Source organism: Aulostomus chinensis, chromosome 3 (genome assembly GCF_037954235.1).
Source record: "Aulostomus chinensis isolate RoL2024-O1b breed Wild chromosome 3, RoL_Achi_v1.0, whole genome shotgun sequence".
NCBI lineage: Eukaryota > Metazoa > Chordata > Actinopteri > Syngnathiformes > Aulostomidae > Aulostomus > Aulostomus chinensis.
The window spans coordinates 31,402,025-31,423,773 of record NC_141322.1 but is presented as its reverse complement, the minus strand read 5'-3'; the positions used below and the strand labels follow the sequence as shown (position 1 = coordinate 31,423,773).

The window sequence follows — 21,749 nt, the reverse complement described above, 5'->3', positions numbered from 1 at the left end:
ATGATGGTGATGGTGATGATGATGATGATGATGATGGTGGTGATACTGGTGATGGTGATGATGATGATGATGATGATGATGGTGATGGTGATGGTGGTGGTGATGGTGATGATGATGATGATGATGGTGATGGTGACGATGATTGGAGGACATTCCCCAGGTGTCTTCTTCTGTGTGAGTGTAACCCTCAGCAGCGATCCTGAGCCACACGCGGTTGACCAGTGAAAGAGTGTTGCTCAGGAACACAACAGAAGTCGGACGAGGCGTTAGAAACGTAAAATGTGTGTGTAGTTTGCCTGCATGCTTCTGACACATCCATGTTACGTGGTTGTGTTGCTAAAGTGTTTGTGTAGCATCGTGGTTGCTACGTGACAACAACATAGATGTGGAACCGCTGTGAAAACCACCTTCCACCACAATGAGGCTCATGAGGGCAGAGCGGCGCTGTCATTGGACTCAGGACAACAAGATGGCCTGCAAAGCCTTGTTTTGTATGAAATTACTAAATAAATCAATGATGTCATTTTACTGTACGACTACTACTACTACTACTACTACTACTACTACTACTACTACTACTACCCAGGTTTGGCAACTACTCAGCCATTATTATTGTGTGCCTAAACCGGCACACTTTAATAACCTATTTTTATATTTTGTGTAAATTTGTTATATTTGTTGTTGAATGTGTATGTTTTTACGTATTTCTATCTTCTCATTCAGTTTTTTTTATCTGAATCTGATCCTAAAGGCCTTGTAGCAATGAGATTCTAAATCCTCCCTCCATGCCCATCTGACTCGTAATATTTTTAAACCACTTTACTGACAAAAAATATTGTAATTTTTATACTTATGAAATCTTGAAGATACAAATTACAACTAAAATCATGAATACTCATAAAGCGACAAATGTAACATCTGAGTCGCTTATCCTCTGTGACGTCACATCCCTCATTTTTTACTGCATCCTCTTCGCTTATTGGCTGTCAGGCGGGTGTTTGTGTTTGAAAGTCGCCCGCTGATTGGTTGATAGCATGCGGTTGCGTCGGTTTAAACTGGGGGCGGCAGTGTGTTCCGTTTGTATCCGAGACCCCGCAGCTTGGCTCGAACAACAACCCAAGCGACACACGGTGAGTCGGGTAGATGTGAATTGTGTTCATGGTGTCCGACAGCACCGGTGAGTTCGTCCTCAAATGAGAAACAAGCTAATCACGGAGCGAATGGCGTTAGCCAGCAATGCTAGCATTAGCACGAACGCTGCTGTTAGCGTGAAGCTACAGCAGCTTTAAGCTAATATTTGGAAGCGACGGCACTGAAGAACTAGGGCGTTTGAAACTGTAAAACTTGGGCTTGTGTTGACATCCAAGTCGTTAAATACGTTACTCTTGAATGTTGGCTTATATTGTTTGCCAAAATCTGCAACAAGGTAGCAACCCAACGAGACTGGGACTTTACTTGTGTTCGAGCTGAAAGTCGGTGTCCCATAGAGGCGTCTCTCTGACTGCTTACTTCCTGTCTGCGTCCAGCACCAACTGGACCGGTACCACGATGGCTTCCCAGAACCTGGACCCGGCAGCAGCTGTAGGAGCACCTGCAGCCTCCCTGAAGGGCAGCGAGGGCGGCAGCAGCGCAGCCAAAGGCTCTGTGACCAAACGGTGAGACACGGAGGTCTGCTGCTGGTCCTGGACTCATTCCAGTCCTGTTTCTGATCCCAGTGCAGCTCAAACATGCCATTATTAAGACCGTCTATTTTACCTTGCTGAGGACTCAACTGGTGAGGTGCTGTCACGCTGGAAATGCCACATAGTGTTAGAATATCGACTCTCTGGGGGATTCAGCCATACCTCACCTAAGAAGTGTATTTGGGGTTTCAAGTACTCACAAACTGGTGTCTGGGGCTCATGAAGACATTTTACCACCTGCATCTCTGGCTCCAGAATGCAGGAGGAGCCAGCCACGTATATGAAGCTTAAGAGGCATGTGAGCTCAAGATTTGTGAGAATTTCCTGTCCTGAAGGGACATGTTCAGGTAGTGGGAACCGATTGTATTTGTGCTGCAGACCTCAAATGTGTCTCTGTGTCTGCAGGCTGCAGCAGGAGCTGATGACGCTGATGGTGAGTTTAGTGTCTCTGTTGTCTTTTCTTTGACTGATTTAGCTCAGGTCCAGGCTAGTTAGCTTAGCCCAATGGCTGGTAGTGGGTGGGAAGTGTTAGCATCAGCTAGCTCAGGTCCAGGCTAGTTAGCTTAGTCCAATGGCTGGTAGTGGGTGGGAAGTGTTAGCATCAGCTAGCTCAGGTCCAGGCTAGTTAGCTTAGCCCAATGGCTGGTAGTGGGTGGGAAGTGTTAGCATCAGCTAGCTCAGGTCCAGGCTAGTTAGCTTAGCCCAATGGGTGGTAGTGGGTGGAAGTGTTAGCATCAGCTAGCTCAGGTCCAGGATGCTGGTGTGTCCAGCAGGAGTCCTCCTCCTCCTCATCATCATCAGTAGCAGCAGTTGCTCTTCTAGTCCTCAACAAACCTTTGGTTCTGTTGACCCAAGTTCCAGTGGAGCTTTGGAGGTGCTGCGTCAAATCACTGCTCCCAGTCAGGAAAGTAGTTCCGGCTACGTGTCTGATTCTACCACTACAACGTCTCCTCATGTTAAACTGTTAAAACACCATTTAGCAGTGAAGTGTATTTGACTTTTGACAAAATTATGCTAATGCTTCCTATCCATTTTTTTTTTATATGAAATTAGAGTTGAAGTGATGATGTGATCATGTGACCTGTGTGATGCAGATGGCTGGTGATAAGGGAATCTCTGCGTTTCCAGAATCAGACAATCTCTTCAAGTGGGTTGGAACCATCCACGGCGCTCAGGGGACGGTACGTTGTTGGTCACCATATTTGTATCTGTCATCAGTGATTTCGCACTGCAGCGTTCAGTCCCTGACTGGTCAGACGCGCTCTGGGGAACTAAACTCACCTGTGACTGGTCTGTGTCTCAGGTGTACGAGGGGCTCCGGTACCGGTTGTCTCTGGAGTTTCCGGCAGGTTATCCTTATCAGGCTCCACGTGTGAAGTTTGTGTCTCCATGTTTTCATCCCAACGTGGACGAGCAGGGCTTCATCTGTCTCGATATCCTGAAAGACAAATGGTCGGCACTTTATGACGTCCGCTCCATCCTGCTGTCCATTCAGAGCCTCCTCGGAGGTAATTGCTTCACCCAGTTCAGACTCCTGCTGGGAGGCACCCAGTCGAACCAGTGCCAGTTTATCTAATGTTCTGTTCTTCTCCTGTCAGAACCCAACAATGAAAGTCCCCTGAACACGGCTGCTGCTGAGCTCTGGGAGGATCAGGAAGGTGAGAACCAGGACAATCACCAGATGTTCTCCTAGAACCGGCCAGAGGAGTCAAAATGTTCTGACTGGGCACAAGACGACACACCGACCAACAGTCCACTTCTTTTGGCTTTGTCAGAGCGGCTTTAGTTCTCCAGTGCTCAGACCTTATTTGAGTTCCACCAGCGGAGTTGCTTCATGACCAAAAGCTGTTCAGAGGGAGACGGCGGCGTCAACACAAACATGAAGTCTCAGGCACAAAAGCAGAATACTCTAAATATTCAGAACCTCAACTGCAGTGTCAAGTCCACTTGTAGTTTGCAACATTTTGTGACACCTACAGGAGTTTCGCTGGTTAGTTGGTTGCTGGTGAACCCTGAGTGGAAACTGTTGGTGTGTAAACGCGTGACGACGCGTGGATGAGGTCACTCGTAGAACGTTTACTGCAAACTGAAATCTTCAATAAGCAACTGGTGGAAGCCTGTTCATTGTTGCTGTAGTATCCACCAGCGCTGAGCAGACTGTCAGTGTCACCTGAATCCAGTCACTGCTGGGAAGCCAGACACCAGCAGGGGCTGATGGGAGTTGGAGTTCTCATTGCTGTTTTTTTTCCTTTCCTTTCAGCCTTCAAAGCACATCTGCACTCGACGTTCCAGAAGTGAAGCTGCTCCACTTTTTACTCTTCTGTTTGTCTTCTGTTGTACAGTATTTTTATGTTTGTCAACCTCTCCGTATCAATAAAGTTCTTAATTCACTACTTCATCTGTGACTGAGTTGCTTTGAGCCTGTGAACGCTGTGGAGTTGAGTTTTATCTGCTGCTTTACGATCTGATCAACGGTTTGAGGTTGGTTTGCTTTGCTTTGACAATCAGGAGTCATGACAGGAATGAGAACCAATGAGGATATTTAGTCAAAGTTGGATTCAGGGCTCAGGTGGTCAAGAAGAACGTGGAAGTGGTCGTTTCCAGGCCTGTAAAGTTTTGGAAAGTCAGGTGGTTCTGGCATGAAGTTCTGTTGGACTGAAGCTGAGCGTAAGAGGATCAGTTACCTGATAAAAATCTGATTAAATGAAAATGGATCCATTGGTAGAAAAAGCGGAAATTATGAGCAGCTCAGAAGATCCAGTTTGATTTTATTAAACAACTTTTTATCCAAACAGGACTCCATGTTCAGCAGCCGGGCGGGGCTACGCCACACAGCCCAGTCCGAAGCACGGCTGGCAACAGGTGGTCACGTTGGTGCTGGAGACCACCTCCACCTCCATCAGGTCTTCTAAGCTGTACTCTGGTTCGTCCTGCTCGCCGTGAGCTTCGGCCCACGCCGGCTGTGTCGCCTCAACCGACCAGAATGCAACAGGAACCTGCAGAACACAAAGAACATTAAAGAACATGTTGCAACACCAGGTAGGTCCAGTCCTGCTGTTTCACCCTCAGCTGCATGTCGCTCAGCAAGGCCTCCAAGGCTCTGATGTGATTGGTCAGATCCGGGCTCAGCTCCTCCTCTATGGTGAGCCAGGGTGCCTGGACCGAAGCCGCCCGAGCTGCCACGCCCACCACGCCGTCCATACAACCTGAAAAAACAAGAGGAGTGAGCAAAGGGGGGCAGGGGCACGTCCAGACTGGATTGATGCAAAATTCTCTCCTTCAGGTCTCTGTGTTCTCCCGAGGTTCCGTCCTTGCTCCTGCTCTCAGTCAGAGAACACTGGAGTTCTCTCCGTGTGCTCAGGGATCCTGGATGAGCTCACTCAGGGTATTACAGGATTATTTGGTGGTTCTTCAAATCCCGAATATATCAGGTTTTGGGAGTTCTTGGGGGTCACTGAACCCTGGAAGTCTGGGTCAACACGTTGGACCCGATGGTCCGTGAGGGCACCTTAAGGAGGACAGGGCAAGTGCTCAAGTTATTTTCATGGATGGATCTTAAGGAGCGCGTGTTCCTCAGAGGTCCAGAGATCTGAGGAGTTTTAAAGAACCAAAGAGTTCTTGAAGGCCCCCAGAGACTGAAGTCTGAGTCCTTTTTTTAAATATTTAATTGAGGGCGGCCCGGTGGAGCAGTGGTCCTCACCGTGGCCCCCCAGCAAGAAGGTTGTGGGTGGAGCCCCGGCTGCAGCACGGGGTCTTTCTGGGTGAGTCTCCATGTTCTCCCTGTTCCTGCTGGGTTCTCTCTGGTACTCCAGCTTCCTCCACAGTCCAAAGACATCAAGAGGGACCAGGTTAATCCAGACTCTAAATTGACCGTAGGCGTGGCTGGGAGAGCCAATGGTTGTCTGTCTCTATGTGTTGGCCCTGCCATGGACTGGTGACCTGTCCAGGGGGAAGGCTGCTGGGATAGGCTCCACCCCCACCACCCTCAACAGGAGAAGAGGGGGAACATGGAGGGATGGAGGGAGGGATGATGGATGATGGAGGGATGGATGGATGGATGGATGGATGAATAGAGGGATGATGGATGGATGATGGAGGGATGGATGGATGGATCGATATTTATGTGTTTGAGGTAGAAACATGAAAAAGGGAGGGACTTGGCATGGATGTTGATTGACATTTACATCAGCCAGTTCTTGCCTGATTGTCGGGTTCTGGTTCCTGGTGTCTTTATAAAGGCTGTGAGGTTCTAGTGTTGGTTTCATGAGAGAGAAAGTAAAGAGGAGTGTGAGGGAGGAAAACAGGAAGCAATCCCGAAGAGCTGTAATGGCTCAGCCAATCAACAGAGCGTCACAGATATGACATTGAGATCGCTTGCTGACCTGTGTTGACCAGTGAGCGCCTGTCATAGCGCTGAGTCAGTGGAAACTGTCCAATCAGGTCGCTGGCCTTACGGAGGTCAGACAGGAAGTTCTCTAAGGCAGACAAGAAGAGAACCCACAACCGCTCGAAAACCTGTCTATCGTCAGGACCTGTGGGGGCGGAATCACATTCTGACAGCAGACGCACAAGACGGCGGGAAAGACCTTGAGACAGACAGGAAGTGGACAGAGAGACAGATCAGACAGACACATTCACAAATGGAGATGGATGTTTGATGGTCAGGACGTTTTCATACCGCTGCAGATTCGATAAGCGAGCGCTCTCGTCTCATCCATCTCTTCTCGAAGGAAGCTGCAGTCGGCAGAGCTGCCCAGAGAAGCCGCCAGCTGCTGGAAACAGGAAGTGACCTTGCTCAGAGCCTCCAGAGCGCGCTCACACTCCCCCTGCTGGCGCCGCCGCACCGCCAGCTCGTCCACTGAACGCCGCCAGCGACTCATGATGTCATCACCCACCTGGTGGGGGAGGGGAGAATTTCCTGTGAAACATCTCAGTGATCAAGCAGTATCTCCAGTATCGGTGTTTGAGCCTCTTTCAGCTGCTGGTTTTGATTTTGAAGCAGATTTCATTCAGTAAAATATTGATTAGTTCTTGGGAGACACCGTCATCAGACAACACTCCTGCTACTACTATTGCAACTGCTACTGCTACTGCTACTACCACTGCTACTACTACTACAACTGCTAGTACTACTACTACTACTACTACTGCTACTGCTACTACCACTGCTACTGCTACTGCTACTGCTACTGCAACTGCTACTGCTACTGCTACTGCTATTACTACTGCTACTACTACTGCTACTGCAACTGCTACTGCTACTGCTACTACTGCTACTGCTATTACTACTAGTACTGCTACTCCTACTGCTACTAATGCTACTGCTACTGCTACTACTACTGCTACTGCTGTAGCTTCTACTACCACTACTATTTTGTGATCACATATTTTGTGTAATATATCAGTGTTTGGGGCTGTGGGTGCAGAGTAAACTAGATTAGCAGTTAAGGTTCATTACCAGGTTTAATCCAAATAAACCCATGACCAAGTAAGAGGAGTGACGTCTCGCCTCAGATCAAAATGATCGTCATTTAAATAAAGACGCTAAAATTCTTCTTTCCATTTTTCTTGGTATTTCAGAGGTTTTGCCAGTTTTTGGATAAATAATTAAAATATGAATCAAGATGACTATACAAAAGGTTTTAGATGGATCCATAAAACACTCGTCAGTTATAACGTAAGTTATAAAGCACTGAGTCTTTCTTCAGGTTGCTATTTCTGCTCAGCCTGCAGCTGCGACACAACGATTAAGTCCATGTTTTTATCTGAGACAAACTCGCCTGCTAACATCAGACAGAAGAAACTAACAGAAGACCTGATTTGAGTCTGACAGGACAAAGTCTGAAGTCGGTGAATAACAAATGAATTCAGCGTGCCGTCGTACCTTCAGTTTATCACGACTCCACCACCGTGGCTTCCTTCTGTCATGGAGGAGTTGCGGCATCATGCAGGATGCGTGTTTCTATAAACATTCTTCTTCTCCTCTCTGGAGACGTTGGTTCTCTTCATTAACGCCGCGAGGCCAGCTGAGGCCTGAATCCTCACAGTGCTGCAGCTCCTAGGAGACGATTCATTTTACCCTCTCTTCTGCCTCACAGGCAAACCTTGGTGTCAGCTGGGATTCCCCCAGGTTCCTCTCTGCGGTCCAGGGTGACTGCATCATGTGAGGGTTGTTCATTGAAGCTCCTGGGTCAGGAAGTCAACCAGTGGATTTCCTGGCTTCACAGACGTCACTTTGAGGAGATGTGTAGCATTGCTGGTCCTCTTCAGCTGCAGACTGATCACGGGGAACCTTGGAGTGACCGAGTGGCGAAGGGTGCCGAGGCCCCGCTAGAAAAGCCAACTCCCTCCAACAAAAGTTTCGAAAAACTATGAGTTCTGGTTGGCTTCACACGTGCCGGCCTCCTTCTCAGGATCAAAACACAACCATGAAAATAAATCAGTGGAAAATTCTGCCTTGCAGTTTGATTCCTCCCCCAGGATTGCCCGTCAATGACCTTTGACCTCTTTCCTCGACTAAAAGACTGAAACTCAGTCTCTCACTAACAGTCTGATCCTAGGCAGGCAGAACTCAAACACCACGCGTGAGTATCAGGAAGCAGGTTCTGTAAAAGTGCAGTCACTTCATCAACGATTGATGGTGAACGTCAACGACCCACGGAGGAGAAGCATCGCTTCATTGTTCTTTTATTGTATTATTTATCGTTTTTAATGCACTGATCAGAAGAGGCTCTCCAACTCTTGTTGAATGCTGGTTGTGCAATGACAGTAACGACTTTCTATCCTGTTATTCATTTTCTCTCTAATGATGGGATGAAGTCATTCTAATTACTCAGTTACAGTAAATGACTGCTGAGGCCATTTCAGTGTGACTGTTGTTTTTATTTGATGTTATAAAGTTTCACCACAGAAATCACGGTGGAGCAGAACGTCCTCATGCTCCGCCCACAACACAGCAACTCCTCGGGTCATCCCAGGATTCGTCACGATTCACAAACATGTAATCACAAGTTAGGATTTTCTAACTCAAAGAAGCGCCGACTCAAAGGAACAGTCCGGCGTTCCAGATCCTTCAGCCGAGTGTCGCGCACACAGACTGCAAGAGTCTTTAGATAAAGCTTCATAGTTTATCCATGTCTCCACCTGTTGAATGAACAACTCAACAACTCACCACACACACACACACACACACACACACACACACACACACACACACACACACACACCCTTTACACTGCCTCTACTGTTTGTACACACACACAGAAGCTTCCCTCGGCTGCTTTCTTACAGCCTCTGTGCTAGGCTAGGCTAAACATACTTTAATTATCTGAACTGGATTCTCAGATGAAGGGGGGCGTGGCTCAGAGCTAGAGTGGCCGTCGAGCAACCTAAGAGTCGCTGGTTCAATCCCCACTTCCCCCAGTGACCATGTCCAAGTGTCCTTGAGCAAGGTACTGAACCCCTAACTGCTCCTGATGGCCCTGTGACGGACTGGTGACCTGTCCAGGGTGAACCCCGCCTCTCACCCAGTGTCAGCTGGGATAGGCTCCACCCCCCATGACCCTTAACAGATAAGCAGTAGAAAATGGATGGACGAATTCTCAGAGGTGAAGCTGAACGGTGAAACTGGACAGAATTGATTTCAGACCCACGTAGACTGGATGAGCCTGGACGATCAGTGTGACGTCACCAGTCTGTTACCTGTCACCTGAACATCGCAGCGGCTCAGATCTGATAGTCTTTCTGATTGGCTGGCAGGATTCTTGAGCATTGCAACACCTCAGACAGTTACAACCACCAACTTCCTCTTTAAAATCTTTGTTCTCAGTTTATCCAGCAGGAGGCGACACATCAAACAACAGCACGACTCAGGATGATGTCATCACCTTGTCCTGGTCTGACTGGTTGCAGCTTCACTGAGACAAATGGGGTAATGCTGGTATTCAGAGGGGGCGGGGCCAGAATGGACTGGTTTTGGTTGGTCAGGTGCTTGAGTTCTGGATGGGTTCTAGTCCAGCTTGTGTTGCAGTTCAAGTCATGTTCTGCGCTCCGCCTGCTGTTCTGGTTCTGGTGTTGTAATGGCAGTGTCACTGTTGTCACATCAGTGTTGCCATGATGCCGTGTCATTGTGATCATGGCAGCGTGTCATATTATGACTGCGTTGGTCAATGACATCATCTTGTGTGTGTTGCCATCATTATGCTGAAGTTTGCAGGTGTCAATGGCAGCAAAAGTTGTGTCATCACGGTAGCATGTCATTGTTGTCATGGCAATGCAAGTTTTGTGGTAATCATGGCAGCGTGTCGTCGTCATGCAGCATGATGTCATGATGGCAGCGTGTCATCATCATGGCAGCGTGTCATCCTGGTCATGGCAGCGTGTGGTCTTCATGGTGGCAGCGTGTCGTTTGTCGTGGTGGCAGCGTGTGGTCTTCATGGTGGCAGCGTATGGTCTTCATGGTGGCAGCATGTCATCCTCGTCATGGCAGCGTGTCATCATCGTCATGGCAGCGTGTCATCATCGTCATGGCAGCGTGTCATCCTCGTCATGGCAGCGTGTCATCATCGTCATGGCAGCGTGTCATCATCGTCATGGCAGCGTGTCATCCTTGTCATGGCAGCATGTGGTCTTCATGGTGGCAGCGTGTCGTTTGTCGTAGTGGCAGCGTGTCATCATCGTCATGGCAGCGTGTCATCTTCAACGTGGCAGCGTGTCGTCATCATGGCAGTGTGTGTCGGCGAGCAGCGAGTGCCTCCATCACCTCGTGGCAGAGACACTGACAGAATCCATAGAGGACGAGCAGCAGCAGCGTGGAGGGAACCAGACTCACCAGGATGACGCCCAACCACAGCTGACCAATCATCAGCAGGTAGATCCCCAGAGGCAGAGAGCTGAAGTACACCTTTCCAAAAACACAGCAGCCAAATCTGTCAAACAATCTCGTCCTGCCCTGAATGACACCCCCCCCCCCACACACACACACACAGTGTATTTGAATGAGGACTGACCAGGCATAGCACCCCCAGCAGGCAGCGAGGGAAGCTGCGAGACGTCCAGGCCCGACACTTCTGAGCTGGCAGGTTGCAGGGCAGCGAGTCCAGGCTAGGCGGGCGGTACACACCCACCACATTGAGCATGCTCAGTGAGTCCGAGGATGGAGACTCCTCAGGGAGCTCCATAATGGTGATGACCAGACAGTCTGAGGAGCGATGTGACGAGTCGACACCTGCTGACCGACACAAGACAGCCAGGACTTAGGCTCCTCAGAACCGACATCCAGCACCAGGCAAATGAAGGTCAATGGAACTGGTTGCCAGGGGACCAAACCAGTGGCCCCCTGATGACCAGACGGCCACTATCAAGACAATGAACATGTGGGGTCGTTTCACCTGTCAGATTGTTGGGACTCAGCACCACCTCGCCCCGACCTCCTCGCCGGGCTCGGTCCTGACACGACAGGACAGCCAGGATGTGCCGGTCGTCCTCCATCAGCCACACCTGAAGGATAAAGATGTCTCTGAAGGTAAATTCATCAAATCAACCAACCGCTGTCAGCCACACACTGACCTACACTGCCCTGATGTCATTTGATTTACTTTATTTCTTTAATGTGAAACAGTAATTTTTTTCTGTTCCCAGGAACATATCTTAGTCCCAGAACATATCTTAGTCCCAGAACATATCTTAGTCCCAGAACATATCTTAGTCCCAACTATTTAAGTCATATTTTAGAAATCATTTCAAACCATTAATTCAGATCAGCTTGAGAAACCGGAGCACCACAAGGCTGCGTGCTCTCCCCACTGTTGTTTTCCTCTCATATGAATGTAGCGTCGATGTCTGCGCGTGTTATTGTGGGTAAAGTTGTGACAGGTTCTCTTCTGTTCTGTTCTGTTCTAGCCCTCTCTCACTCAGCCGAGTCTTTTGTTTGTCTCACCTCTTCATCGGGGACGCGAGTCTCATGGCGACAGAATGGACAGCTGATGACAGAGGGTGAGGACTCACCTGAACAACCAATCAGATGTCAGAAAAAGAGGTCATGTGATAAACATCATGTTTAAAGTTCTTATTGCACCTCTGCCAACAGTTTTACAAGAACACCACTGAGTCATAAACTTGTTCCTTGGAACTTCAGACTTGATGTTAAGTTCCTCGAACTGGCATTTTTATTTCTCTGGCTCAAAACCTGAGACTGGAAATCTTGAATCTAGTCTCAAGTCCGTCTTTCTGTGACCCGAGTCTGGATCAAGTCCGAGCCTAAAGCTCTAGTTGAAACCAGTGCAAGTCACTGACTTCTCTTCTTGTGTCTTCAGTGAGCTTCCACCTGCAGGGTCGACTCACCCATGTCGATCATCCTCTTGAGACACTTGGCACAGACTCGATGAAGACAGCCCAGCAGTTTGGGTTTGCGGCTGCGAGTGTCGTAGCGGTTGTAACAGATTTTACACTCAAGTTCCTCCAGAGTGTAAACCAGAGACTGAGCCCAGGTCTGCACCTGCGTTTGCACATGCACACACACACACACACACACACACACACACACACACACACACACACACACACACACACACACACACACACACACCAGGAAAGGTGAGACCAAGTTGACCTGCTAATGTCACACTGAAACTTGTCACTGAGGGTTGATGGGAAGTCTCACTTTGCCCTCCATCTCCCGACTTGGTTCCGCCTTGTTTTGCTGGCTCATCCTATTGGCTATCTCCTTAGCAGGGGCAAAGATGGGCGGAGCTTGACAACTTGCAGATGTCAGCTGGCAAACACAGGTGAGAACAAGTCAGTACTTCAGGACCAGATCTATCTATCTCTAGCTTAGGGACAGTTGCTGCTAATGGTGACAGTCATTATCATCAGCTGGACCACAGCAACCCTCAACCCTCACTGCGTGACCATGAGGTCATCCAGCCATTTCACAGGAAGAACCTCCAAAGAACCAATTTGGACCCGGTTTACCTCGGGAGTAACAGTAACACCAAAGGAATGAGTTCTAAGTTAAAGAGAGAATAAATCACACTCAGACTCTCAGGTTTCATTTGTCCAGTCACACAACAACAAAACAAACCGAGAGCTGAACATCCGGCCAAAACCCTGAATGCATCATGAGGAAAATACTGAATTCTGAGCTGCTGTGTACTTCTACTACTTACTGGTATTTACTAGTATTTTCTGCTGGTTCAGTCTGACGGGGCGTCCAACCAGCAGGGCAGACGTCCATCTGCAAAGAGACAGACAGATGTCAGGTGACAGATACCATTCTGATTGGTGTAAACACACACACACACACACACACACACACACACACACACACACACACACACACACACACAGAGGCAGTGTATTTATAGATGCAGGCTGCAGCTGTTACATAACCGTCTAAGGGGACACTGGGGATACCAGCGTTGCTATGGCAATAGCTTCACCTGAACCACCGATCGGCCAATCAGATGCGCCATATTTGACGACATGTTGAGTAGAAACCATGTGATCAGCCACAGGAACCTCTGATGTCACCAGCATCAGTTACTTCATCACTGGGATGATGCAGAACCCTCACGGCCTCATCAGCCGTGCTGCCGCTCCACCGGTCCTTCGTTTGATGCTCCTTTCTGAGGCCTCTCCTACTTCACATCTGATAGAGAAGCATCGCGAATGTCAGCCAGAACGTCTGAGGACCTCACGTTCTCCCACATCACTGCACGTTCTCCAACGTTACTGTATATTCTCCTTAATTACTACTCGTTCTCCCACATCACTGCACGTTCTCCAACGTTACTGTATATTCTCCTTAATTACTACTCGTTCTCCCACATCACTGCATGTTCTCCAACGTTACTGTATATTCTCCTTAATTACTACTCGTTCTCCAACAATACTGCACGTTCTCCTTCAATACTGCACATTCTCCTTCAATACTGCACGTTCTCCTTCAATACTGCACGTTCTCCTACATTACTGCACGTTCTCCTTCAATACTGCACGTTCTCCATCAATACTGCACGTTCTCCTTCAATACTGCACATTCTCCTTCAATACTGCACGTTCTCCTACATTACTGCACGTTCTCCTTCAATACTGCACGTTCTCCTTCAATACTGCATGTTCTCCATCAATACTGCACGTTCTCCTTCAATACTGCACATTCTCCTTCAATACTGCACGTTCTCCTACATTACTGCACGTTCTCCTTCAATACTGCACGTTCTCCAACAATACTGCACGTTCTCCTTCAATACTGCACGTTCTCCAACAATACTGCACGTTCTCCTTCAATACTGCACGTTCTCCTACATTACTGCACATTCTCCTTCAATACTGCACGTTCTCCTACATTACTGCACGTTCTCCTTCAATACTGCACGTTCTCCTACATTACTGCACGTTCTCCTTCAATACTGCACGTTCTCCTACATTACTGCACGTTCTCCTTCAATACTGCACGTTCTCCTACATTACTGCACGTTCTCCTTCAATACTGCACGTTCTCCTACATTACTGCACGTTCTCCTTCAATACTGCACGTTCTCCTACATTACTGCACGTTCTCCTTCAATACTGTGTGTTATTCTATACTTGATTCACTGTCACGTAATGACCAGCAACGTTGGCGGTGAATTTGACCTTTTCCTCAGCGCCACATCCACCTGATAAAATTTTCTTTTTGACCAAAAGAATCCTGCTAGAACATGAGTTTCAGAGAGTTTGGGCTTTAAACCTGCGTGGTTCTGAGCTGATGACGTGGACTCTCACAGGATGTCCGACATGGACAGACTGTGAAAATGGACACCAGGACAGCTCACAGGAAGTGAAGCCACCAGATCTCAACCCCGCCCCCTTCCTCTGGCGGCTTGTTGTGGAACTGGTTTGAAACCCTGCCTCTAAAATTTTCACTCAAGTCTCAGACAAAATTTGAGTACAACACAAACAACAACAGGTTATCTGTCATTCGAGCAGCTCTCACACCATTGGGGGCTTGTGTGGTGTGTTGGGACGGGCCAGCAGGACTGGGTCCCTCAGGACGGGCGGCACAGGTCTGGAGACCTGGGTTCTAACTGTGCTAACTGGTTCCAAATGACATCACCGGTGTCCATATGTGGGTTCATTTGTCTCGTCCAGGTGCCCACAAACGAGGTCGTGCTGACGTGTTCACCTGGTATTCACAAAATCATAAGTCAATTTTACACTGGAAGCTTAAAATTTACAACTTTGATATTTTTTATGACATTTTCAGAAATGGCAGCGCTCGTCTCACCATTGATGCTACAAGCTCATTGACCGCAGTGGCTTACAGATGCAGATTCACATGAAGCACGTTAGCTGGCTAGCTGACATGAGGTCTGCCAACGTGCTTTTGAGCTAACTGGAAGATCTGTGTTGCAGTCAAGCAGATGTGAGTTTATCCTTCCATATGTATTGAAAGACAGGAGGAGAAGGAGCGACCAGGTGGTGTCCATGTCGCCATGTCACCTAGCAACTGAGTTCTAATGTGGTTAGGGTTTGAGTGCCATCTTTCCAGGACACAACTTCATGCCACAGGTTCCGGGGTTCCAGTCCAATGCTGCGTTTGACATGTTGTCAGTTAATGGTGTTCAGTGACACTCCAGAGAGACTTCCTGTGACATCACAAGGGAAGCGGTGACATCATCTGCTTGTCAGAGCTGCCTTCACATGTGGAAAAGGACACGCTGAGCAGCACCCAGGACCTGCCTGAGGGCTGGGAGGAGCTGACCTGCTAGCTGCTCTCCTAGCATCTGGAACAATGGTGTTCATCAACAATTTAGAACTCATTTTTCTTTCTGCTCTATTTTTTTCTCGACACAGATGTTCTGATCACGGATGGACAATGAAAAAAAGCAAAAGATTTTAAGGGTTAATTATTTTTCATAAATTAAAAAAAAAATCAAGATGCAGGATGCTAAAGTGTGTTATTGTCTGCTTCACGTTAGCACGCTAGCTGCGGTTCGCCTGTTCCGTGTGGTTCGGTCCCACCAGCAGTTTGCGTCCGGCAGACGCGGAGCTCAAGGCGGCGAGCCCGCTGCGCCTCCGCCAGTCACGTGACCCCTGCAGGTCGCTCCGTGTTCTCACCTGATGGAGCCCGCAGGCTGCCCGGCTGGATGCAGTCAGCGCCGCGGGGGTCACGTCCACGCCGATGCCGCTGCGGTTGCCGCTCTCTGACGGTTCAGCAGCATCACGTCAGCCGGGGCTCCGGTGGCTGTACATGCTGTCGGTCCGGTTGCCGCAGTTACCGGAGGTTGCTGTTGCTGGTCGCTCCGGTTCCGGTGACTCACCAACCGTCTCGTCGCCTCTTCTGCTCACTGCAGCGCGCGGCCAGCGGCGGAACCCTGGGTTACCATGGCAACCGCCCCGCATAGGGATGGGGGGGGGGGGGGACGTTACGGATGATGGGCAGCGGATGGTAGAAGCCACCTGATCAAACCGTCGACAGAAACACTTTATCACCACCCGGAGTCCCTCGATGTTTGTTTGTCTCTGTCCCTCTGGGGGCTACAAACGTGTCACGTGATCAGCAGGTGACGTCACTCTCTTGCAGCAGAAACACATCAGTAAAACTTAATTTTATTTTGTTTTCTGTTGAATCATCGCGAGTGGCGGATGAAGGCCCGATCAGCCCGGGGGCCCGGAGTCTGCGCTGCGACCTTCGGCTTAAAAAACTGTATTATTGCTTTGTTACTAATTTGAAATCATAAATCAAATCTAAAATGATAAATGGTTATCATTCACACCTGTATGGGAAACGCTGGGGGGGGGGGCAGTAAAACCAAACATAGCTCTGGTTTCAGGGCATCTACGACGCTGTTGCTATGGTTACGGGTGGACACTAACTTGCTTTGAATGTGCGTCGGCCACCCTGACCCTCGTCACCGACCATATACTTTAATCTCTACCAAACCTTCTGTGACAAATGCGTTTTTAATTTCTTAAACATGTTTAAACATGAAACCCCGGTGCAGGGGTTCTATGAACGATAAACTTGTTTCCCCCTGGATCATCACCAGCGACACGCGCCCTCTGCTGGCCAGACTGTGTTTGCACGATTGATTAACTTCAAACTTCTACTATCACGTGATTCTGACATTTTTTTATGCAGTTATGTAGAACATGCAGAAAAAACGGCAGTCAAACCTCGCAAATACGACCTATACTTCTGCTTTATCAAAAAACAGTCCACACATGAATGTACAAATATTTGTCACTTTCCGTGTTTGACAGGAAGGGGAAGAAAACAGCAACACTTTTACATGGAAGGACCTGTAACTACGTCAGTTTTATTACTGTGGCGTATCTGGACAAGATGCAGATTTAAGAAAACAGAGTTACTATTTCAGCTCCAATTTAACGGTCTACCACGAATAACTGCATCAAGTTATGCTGGAGAATTTTTTTGTTAATTTGAGTGCTAGGAACTTTAGTTCAATCTGTTCAGGTAGGACGAATGACGCTGCTGCGCGCTGTTGCGCAACGTCATTTCCTGTGAATACCTCATAAAGAAGGGCCAGGCGGGAGTTCCGCAGGTCAAATTTTTTGAGTTTGTTCGGTGAATCCGTCGGTAATCGGAGCCATCAGAACCGCAATCATGGTGAGTGTTTCCTGTGGAGGGAGTCCGGGGGCCGCCGGTCACCGGGCGTTCACGATTTCTCTGTTTTATTGTTGTATTTAATTGTTGGCGGGAGTTTGAATGAACGTCGGCTTGTCGTTTAAACACCGAGGCGGAATATTGTTATTATCATTGATTTATTCATCATTATTGTCTGAAATCAGTTTCATCCATGTTTTTCTTATGTAAAAAGGCCTCAATGAACAGCTGGTGTCTTACTTAGACAAGACGCTCCGCTGGTTCCTCTGCTAGCAGGTAGCTCGCCGGCTAGCTTAACGCAGGTTCTAAGTACAATGGGTTTTTTCAGACTGTTTAAAGAAGCAAGGTGAGTATTGGGCTGCAGTTTGGTGTTGGCTCCTGTTATTACCTGAGCTCCAGTTAATGAGGCTCCCAGGTGAAGCTCGTCTCAGAGGAAACTCTGCTAGCGGCAGTGGTCAAGCGCTACAAAGCTGCTTCTCACCAAGTGCCCCCACACATCCAGTTTCCTCCCGACGAGCCTCACCTCGGTTATTTAACAGATTATAATGTTGAAGTCATAAACTCTGGGCAGCAATATTATTAACAACAGCCAATACTAAGATATTGAAGTTGAATTCCAACCAGAAAGAGTTCTGCCTTTCAAGTCAACTAAGAAGGTGTTTGTGCCCTCCTGCCTTGCTCCAACGTGCCTGGCTCTTCTTACAGCCTGGACTTGTAAAGCAGGAGAGACAAAACACATCTGTGAACACAGAACAGCTGGCCTGAGAGTTACACTGGTGTCCTTGCGTTTGTAAATATGAGTTCTTGGGTGTATGGTTGTGATGTCACAGTAATGGGTGTGTGTGATTGGCTGTCAGACGGTGGGGAAGAGCAGTAAGATGCTGCAGCACATCGACTTCAGGATGAGATGCATTCTGCAGGACGGGCGGATCTTCATCGGCACCTTCAAGGCCTTTGATAAACACATGAACCTGATCCTGTGCGACTGCGACGAGTTCAGGAAGATCAAGTAGGTTCACGATGAGCTGTCGCCATAGAAACAAGACGGCAAACCAGCCAATCAGCATGCGACTGCAGTGCCATTTTGAAATCAGCAGCAGCTCAGACATGAACGCTGTTTGGACAGATTCAGCTGTTCTCATGTGTGAACATGTCTTTGAATATGTGACTGAGCGTGGAGTGAGGCATGCTGGGTAACACCTGTTCTTGCAGGCCGAAGAACTCTAAGCAACCAGAGAGGGAAGAGAAAAGGGTTCTGGGATTGGTCCTGCTGAGGGGGGAGAACCTGGTCTCCATGACGGTGGAGGGCCCACCCCCTAAAGATGTAAGTGTAACTCTGCAACTAATAGGACACACCCCTTGTGGCGAGTGATCAGAGCGGGGTGAATATGACTGGAAGAACCTCAGATGCAGTAACCAGGCCTGGTTCTCTCCATGTTCTTACACTCTAAGAAAATTTTGTCCCCAATTTAGTCTTGCAGACCAGAAGCAATGCCTTATGGGTGTTGCCCTTCCGAGTGATTGACAGTTACCACATTTGTCAGAAGTGAGGACGTACAGTAACTTTACAGTTCATTTGGCAGATGCTTTTGTCCGAATGTCGACAATATCTTCAACATTCAGGATTGTCAGTGTTCCCTCAGAGCCAGTCTCAGACCTCCTGACTTGGTCTAGCCTGAGGATCAGGAGGAGGAGGCTAAGGTTTGAGGGCCTGGTGTTCCCCGAACAGTTGAGCCTTCAAACGGCTCCTAAAAGTAGAACATTTTGATGTTGGCAGGTTATTTTTGAATTTCTTCCAATCAGCTTCAAAATGGAGGAATATTCAGTCCTCACACCCTCCTGAAACTGACCTTTGACCTCTCCCCAGACCGGGATCGCTCGTGTACCTCTAGCAGGTGTGGCTGGAGGTCCAGGTGTGGGCCGTGCGGCGGGTCGTGGTGTTCCAGCTGGAGCTCCAATGCCCCAGGCTCCCGCCGGTCTGGCTGGGCCCGTCAGAGGAGTGGGCGGACCTTCACAGCAGGTAACCGTGGCAATAATTCTCTGCCCTGGTGCCTTTGGTGGAATTTCCTCTACTCACAACTGTTGCTGTGTCTCCTAGGTGATGACCCCACAGGGCAGGGGGACGGTTGCCGCAGCAGCAGCTGGTGCGAGCATCGCAGGTGCACCAACACAATATCCTCCAGGAAGAGGAGCCCCGCCTCCAATGGGCCGTGGAGCCCCGCCTCCAGGTGAGAGGAGCATGGTTTTGTCTGTCGGATGTTTAAGAACAGTGTTTTCATTTTCCTCCCACGTCACGTTACTATGGAAACAACCAAAAAATGCTGCACTTTAGGTTGCTGATGTGCAGCAGCGGTGGTTTTCCCCCGGGGGCGCACCAGAGGCACGGAAGCCCTGTGAATAGCGAAGAGCTGCTGTGTGGCACAAGTTTGCTTTTGGTGCCAGTGTGAAGATCTGTCTGTTCACGCGGCGCCATGGCGGCTCACGCTCTGCAGCAATCTTTTAGTCTTTTTTTTCCCATGAGCTAATCTGTCGAGCTGAAAAGGAAGTTGGACACAGGAACAGCAGTAAACTTTCAAATTAAAGCAAATTTCAAAATAAAACACCCTAATTGATAATGGCGTCAGCTGCCCTGCCGCTGTTTGAACATTCTACTGATGAGTGGATTAAAGTGAAGCTACAGACGAACTACACGAAGCTGGAGACACACTCCTTACTGTGGTCCCTCATTCAGCCTTGACTCATTAAACTGTCATGGATGTACAGTGCTCATGAACACGTAAGGTTACAAAGTGATGAGGTCATAGACACACGACAAAAATCAGCTCTCCATGATGGTGGAGAGGAGCAGAGGCGCTTGTTGACGGCGCAGAGAAATGCTCTTCTGGTGTAAACAGCCAGGCGCCTGCTCACAAGGGGAATGAAGCTTCGTCGCGCTTCTGCCTCCGGTGTGTCCCCGGGGTGATTCCTGCTGGGCACCTGTGAGTCACCTGGACATTGATGGCGATATGCCACTCCCCTTAGTTACCATAAACCCCCTAGCAACTGCTGGCTGTATGACCCTGAAAGTCCTGGTGCACCGTAACCTGGATGCTCAACGTCTTCTTTTAGCTGATTGGTTGCTGTCTTGGTTTGCCCCTGGCAGGTATGATGGGCCCCCCCCCTGGCATGCGGCCCCCCATGGGTCCTCCGATGGGCATGCCTCCAGGCCGTGGAGCCCCGATGGGGATGCCCCCTCCAGGTATGAGGCCACCGCCACCCGGCATGAGAGGTAAGCTGCCACCATGGAGGTGATGTTCATCAAGGACCTCACAGCATTGTGTATCTGATTCAAACACGTCATGTGACCTTTTTGCCCCTCTTAGGTCCACCCCCACCTGGATTGAGACCACCCCCTCGCCCTTAAAGAAGCCCCGCCCTCTCAGTCTGACCTGTTGTATAGATTGTTTTTTTTCTACTGTTTTTTGTTTTGTTTTTAATGAGTGTTGGATGCAAGGATGCTTGAGGTTTCAGTGGCTGTCTGTTGTTGCCATGGTAACAATTCAATAAAAGTGTGAATTTACAGCCAATCAGAGGTCGGGTACTTATTTCATATTTAGGCTGGTAGCCATGGTAACGAGTCCTGCCCAGGGCTGCTGCATCAACACGCTCTCAGCAGGTGAGACTTGTTTCACTGGACTCAGCAGGATATTGACAGGTGCAGCAGCTCACCTGTGCTGCGTCTGAATTGCCAAGTAGGTCGTCGGCTGTCTGACACCACAACTGGCGTGAGTAGCGACCTTCTCAACCTAAATTCCAGCCTAAACGCCCACATTGTAGGTCGGTTCAGGTGCATCCTACGGAGCAACCCATGGCCCACAATGCACCGCGGACTTCTTCTTCATCCCCTAAAAACTTGTGGACCCAAATTAGCTCCACCAACAGTCTCCCATTCTGATGAACACCAACATTTATAGTTGTTGATGACTAAAGGTGCGTTAATGTGCTTAATAATAGAGAATGAAAGGTGCTCAGAGTGGAGTGCAGTACCACAGTCAGGCCAGCAGGTGGGGTTTCGTTGGTGCTGTCCACCAATTTGCAGTATCTGTGCTCTGCCAGCAGAGGTCGTGCTTCACCAATCTTCGCAGGAGTCTCAAACTGATCCAGTAGAGGGCCGCTGTCGCTGCAGGTTTTCATTCCAACCCAGCAAAAGCAACACCTGATCCAACCAATGAGCTGTGAGGACGCAGCTTAGTTGATTTAAGAAGAATCAGGTGTTGCTTCTCCTGGGCTGGAATGAAAACCTGCAGCCACAGCGGCCCTGACTGGACCAGCTTGAGACCCCTGATTCGAGGGTGTCTGAATGGTGCCGCCGTGTTTAGGCTGTAGCGGCAGGTCGTAGCAGGAGGACGTAGGTTGCCACTTGGCAGTTCGGACGCAGCCACTGAGCCACACACCTGTGCAGTTTCGTAGGCTGATGA

At 49.0% G+C, this 21,749-nt stretch overlaps 4 protein-coding genes across 5 annotated transcripts; 2 read left to right on the top strand and 2 right to left on the bottom strand.

The window, feature by feature from the left end:
- Nucleotides 1-998: 998 nt before the first annotated feature.
- Nucleotides 999-4,080, top strand: ube2c (ubiquitin-conjugating enzyme E2C). The gene is made up of 7 exons (XM_086200905.1): nucleotides 999-1,130; nucleotides 1,527-1,655; nucleotides 2,088-2,115; nucleotides 2,777-2,863; nucleotides 2,986-3,190; nucleotides 3,281-3,340; nucleotides 3,943-4,080. Exons 2-7 carry the CDS (start codon nucleotides 1,549-1,551, stop codon nucleotides 3,978-3,980), a joined length of 525 nt encoding a protein of 174 aa, XP_086057031.1. The 5' UTR covers nucleotides 999-1,130; nucleotides 1,527-1,548; the 3' UTR covers nucleotides 3,981-4,080.
- A 424-nt stretch (nucleotides 4,081-4,504) lies between these two features.
- LOC147268650 (regulator of G protein signaling 9-binding protein) lies at nucleotides 4,505-6,562 on the bottom strand. Its single transcript, XM_086200537.1, has 4 exons — nucleotides 6,361-6,562; nucleotides 6,065-6,268; nucleotides 4,746-4,888; nucleotides 4,505-4,678 (listed from the first exon to the last, which is right to left on the bottom strand). Exons 1-4 carry the CDS (start codon nucleotides 6,560-6,562, stop codon nucleotides 4,505-4,507), a joined length of 723 nt encoding a protein of 240 aa, XP_086056663.1.
- A 1,993-nt stretch (nucleotides 6,563-8,555) lies between these two features.
- Nucleotides 8,556-16,222, bottom strand: LOC147268649 (E3 ubiquitin-protein ligase RNF182). Of its 2 annotated transcripts, none has more exons than XM_086200408.1 (8): nucleotides 15,783-16,222; nucleotides 12,848-12,915; nucleotides 12,343-12,453; nucleotides 12,024-12,177; nucleotides 11,620-11,687; nucleotides 11,072-11,180; nucleotides 10,691-10,908; nucleotides 8,556-10,584 (listed from the first exon to the last, which is right to left on the bottom strand). In XM_086200408.1, the coding sequence occupies exons 3-8, from the start codon at nucleotides 12,388-12,390 to the stop codon at nucleotides 10,402-10,404; spliced, it is 780 nt and encodes a 259-aa protein (XP_086056534.1). In that variant the 5' UTR covers nucleotides 12,391-12,453; nucleotides 12,848-12,915; nucleotides 15,783-16,222; the 3' UTR covers nucleotides 8,556-10,401. The 2 variants fall into 2 exon arrangements, with proteins under 2 accessions (XP_086056534.1, XP_086056535.1); XM_086200409.1 differs by lacking the exon at nucleotides 15,783-16,222 and adding an exon at nucleotides 14,661-15,515.
- Nucleotides 16,223-17,129: 907 nt separating this feature from the next.
- snrpb (small nuclear ribonucleoprotein polypeptides B and B1) lies at nucleotides 17,130-20,854 on the top strand. Its single transcript, XM_086200904.1, has 7 exons — nucleotides 17,130-17,295; nucleotides 18,150-18,301; nucleotides 18,505-18,616; nucleotides 19,160-19,312; nucleotides 19,391-19,520; nucleotides 20,435-20,560; nucleotides 20,655-20,854. The coding sequence occupies exons 1-7, from the start codon at nucleotides 17,293-17,295 to the stop codon at nucleotides 20,693-20,695; spliced, it is 717 nt and encodes a 238-aa protein (XP_086057030.1). The 5' UTR covers nucleotides 17,130-17,292; the 3' UTR covers nucleotides 20,696-20,854.
- The last annotated feature ends 895 nt before the right edge of the window (nucleotides 20,855-21,749 follow it).

Excerpts from the sequence above, each read along its gene's own strand:
- snrpb (XM_086200904.1), top strand. Across the intron at positions 18,302-18,504 it reads GACGAGTTCAGGAAGATCAA|GCCGAAGAACTCTAAGCAAC; the intron begins GTAGGTTCACGA and ends CTGTTCTTGCAG. Across the intron at positions 19,521-20,434 it reads CCGTGGAGCCCCGCCTCCAG|GTATGATGGGCCCCCCCCCT; the intron begins GTGAGAGGAGCA and ends TGCCCCTGGCAG.
- ube2c (XM_086200905.1), top strand. The coding sequence starts at position 1,549 with ATGGCTTCCCAGAACCTGGACCCGGCAGCAGCTGTAGGAGCACCTGCA. Across the intron at positions 1,656-2,087 it reads AAAGGCTCTGTGACCAAACG|GCTGCAGCAGGAGCTGATGA; the intron begins GTGAGACACGGA and ends CTGTGTCTGCAG. Across the intron at positions 2,116-2,776 it reads AGGAGCTGATGACGCTGATG|ATGGCTGGTGATAAGGGAAT; the intron begins GTGAGTTTAGTG and ends TGTGTGATGCAG.
- LOC147268649 (XM_086200408.1), bottom strand. The coding sequence starts at position 12,390 with ATGAGCCAGCAAAACAAGGCGGAACCAAGTCGGGAGATGGAGGGCAAA. Across the intron at positions 12,178-12,342 it reads GTCGGGAGATGGAGGGCAAA|GTGCAGACCTGGGCTCAGTC; the intron begins GTGAGACTTCCC and ends GTGCAAACGCAG. Across the intron at positions 11,181-11,619 it reads CTCGCGTCCCCGATGAAGAG|GTGTGGCTGATGGAGGACGA; the intron begins GTGAGACAAACA and ends TTTATCCTTCAG.
- LOC147268650 (XM_086200537.1), bottom strand. The coding sequence starts at position 6,562 with ATGAGTCGCTGGCGGCGTTCAGTGGACGAGCTGGCGGTGCGGCGGCGC. Across the intron at positions 6,269-6,360 it reads CGCTTATCGAATCTGCAGCG|GTCTTTCCCGCCGTCTTGTG; the intron begins GTATGAAAACGT and ends GTCTGTCTCAAG. Across the intron at positions 4,679-4,745 it reads TGAGCGACATGCAGCTGAGG|GTTCCTGTTGCATTCTGGTC; the intron begins GTGAAACAGCAG and ends TGTGTTCTGCAG.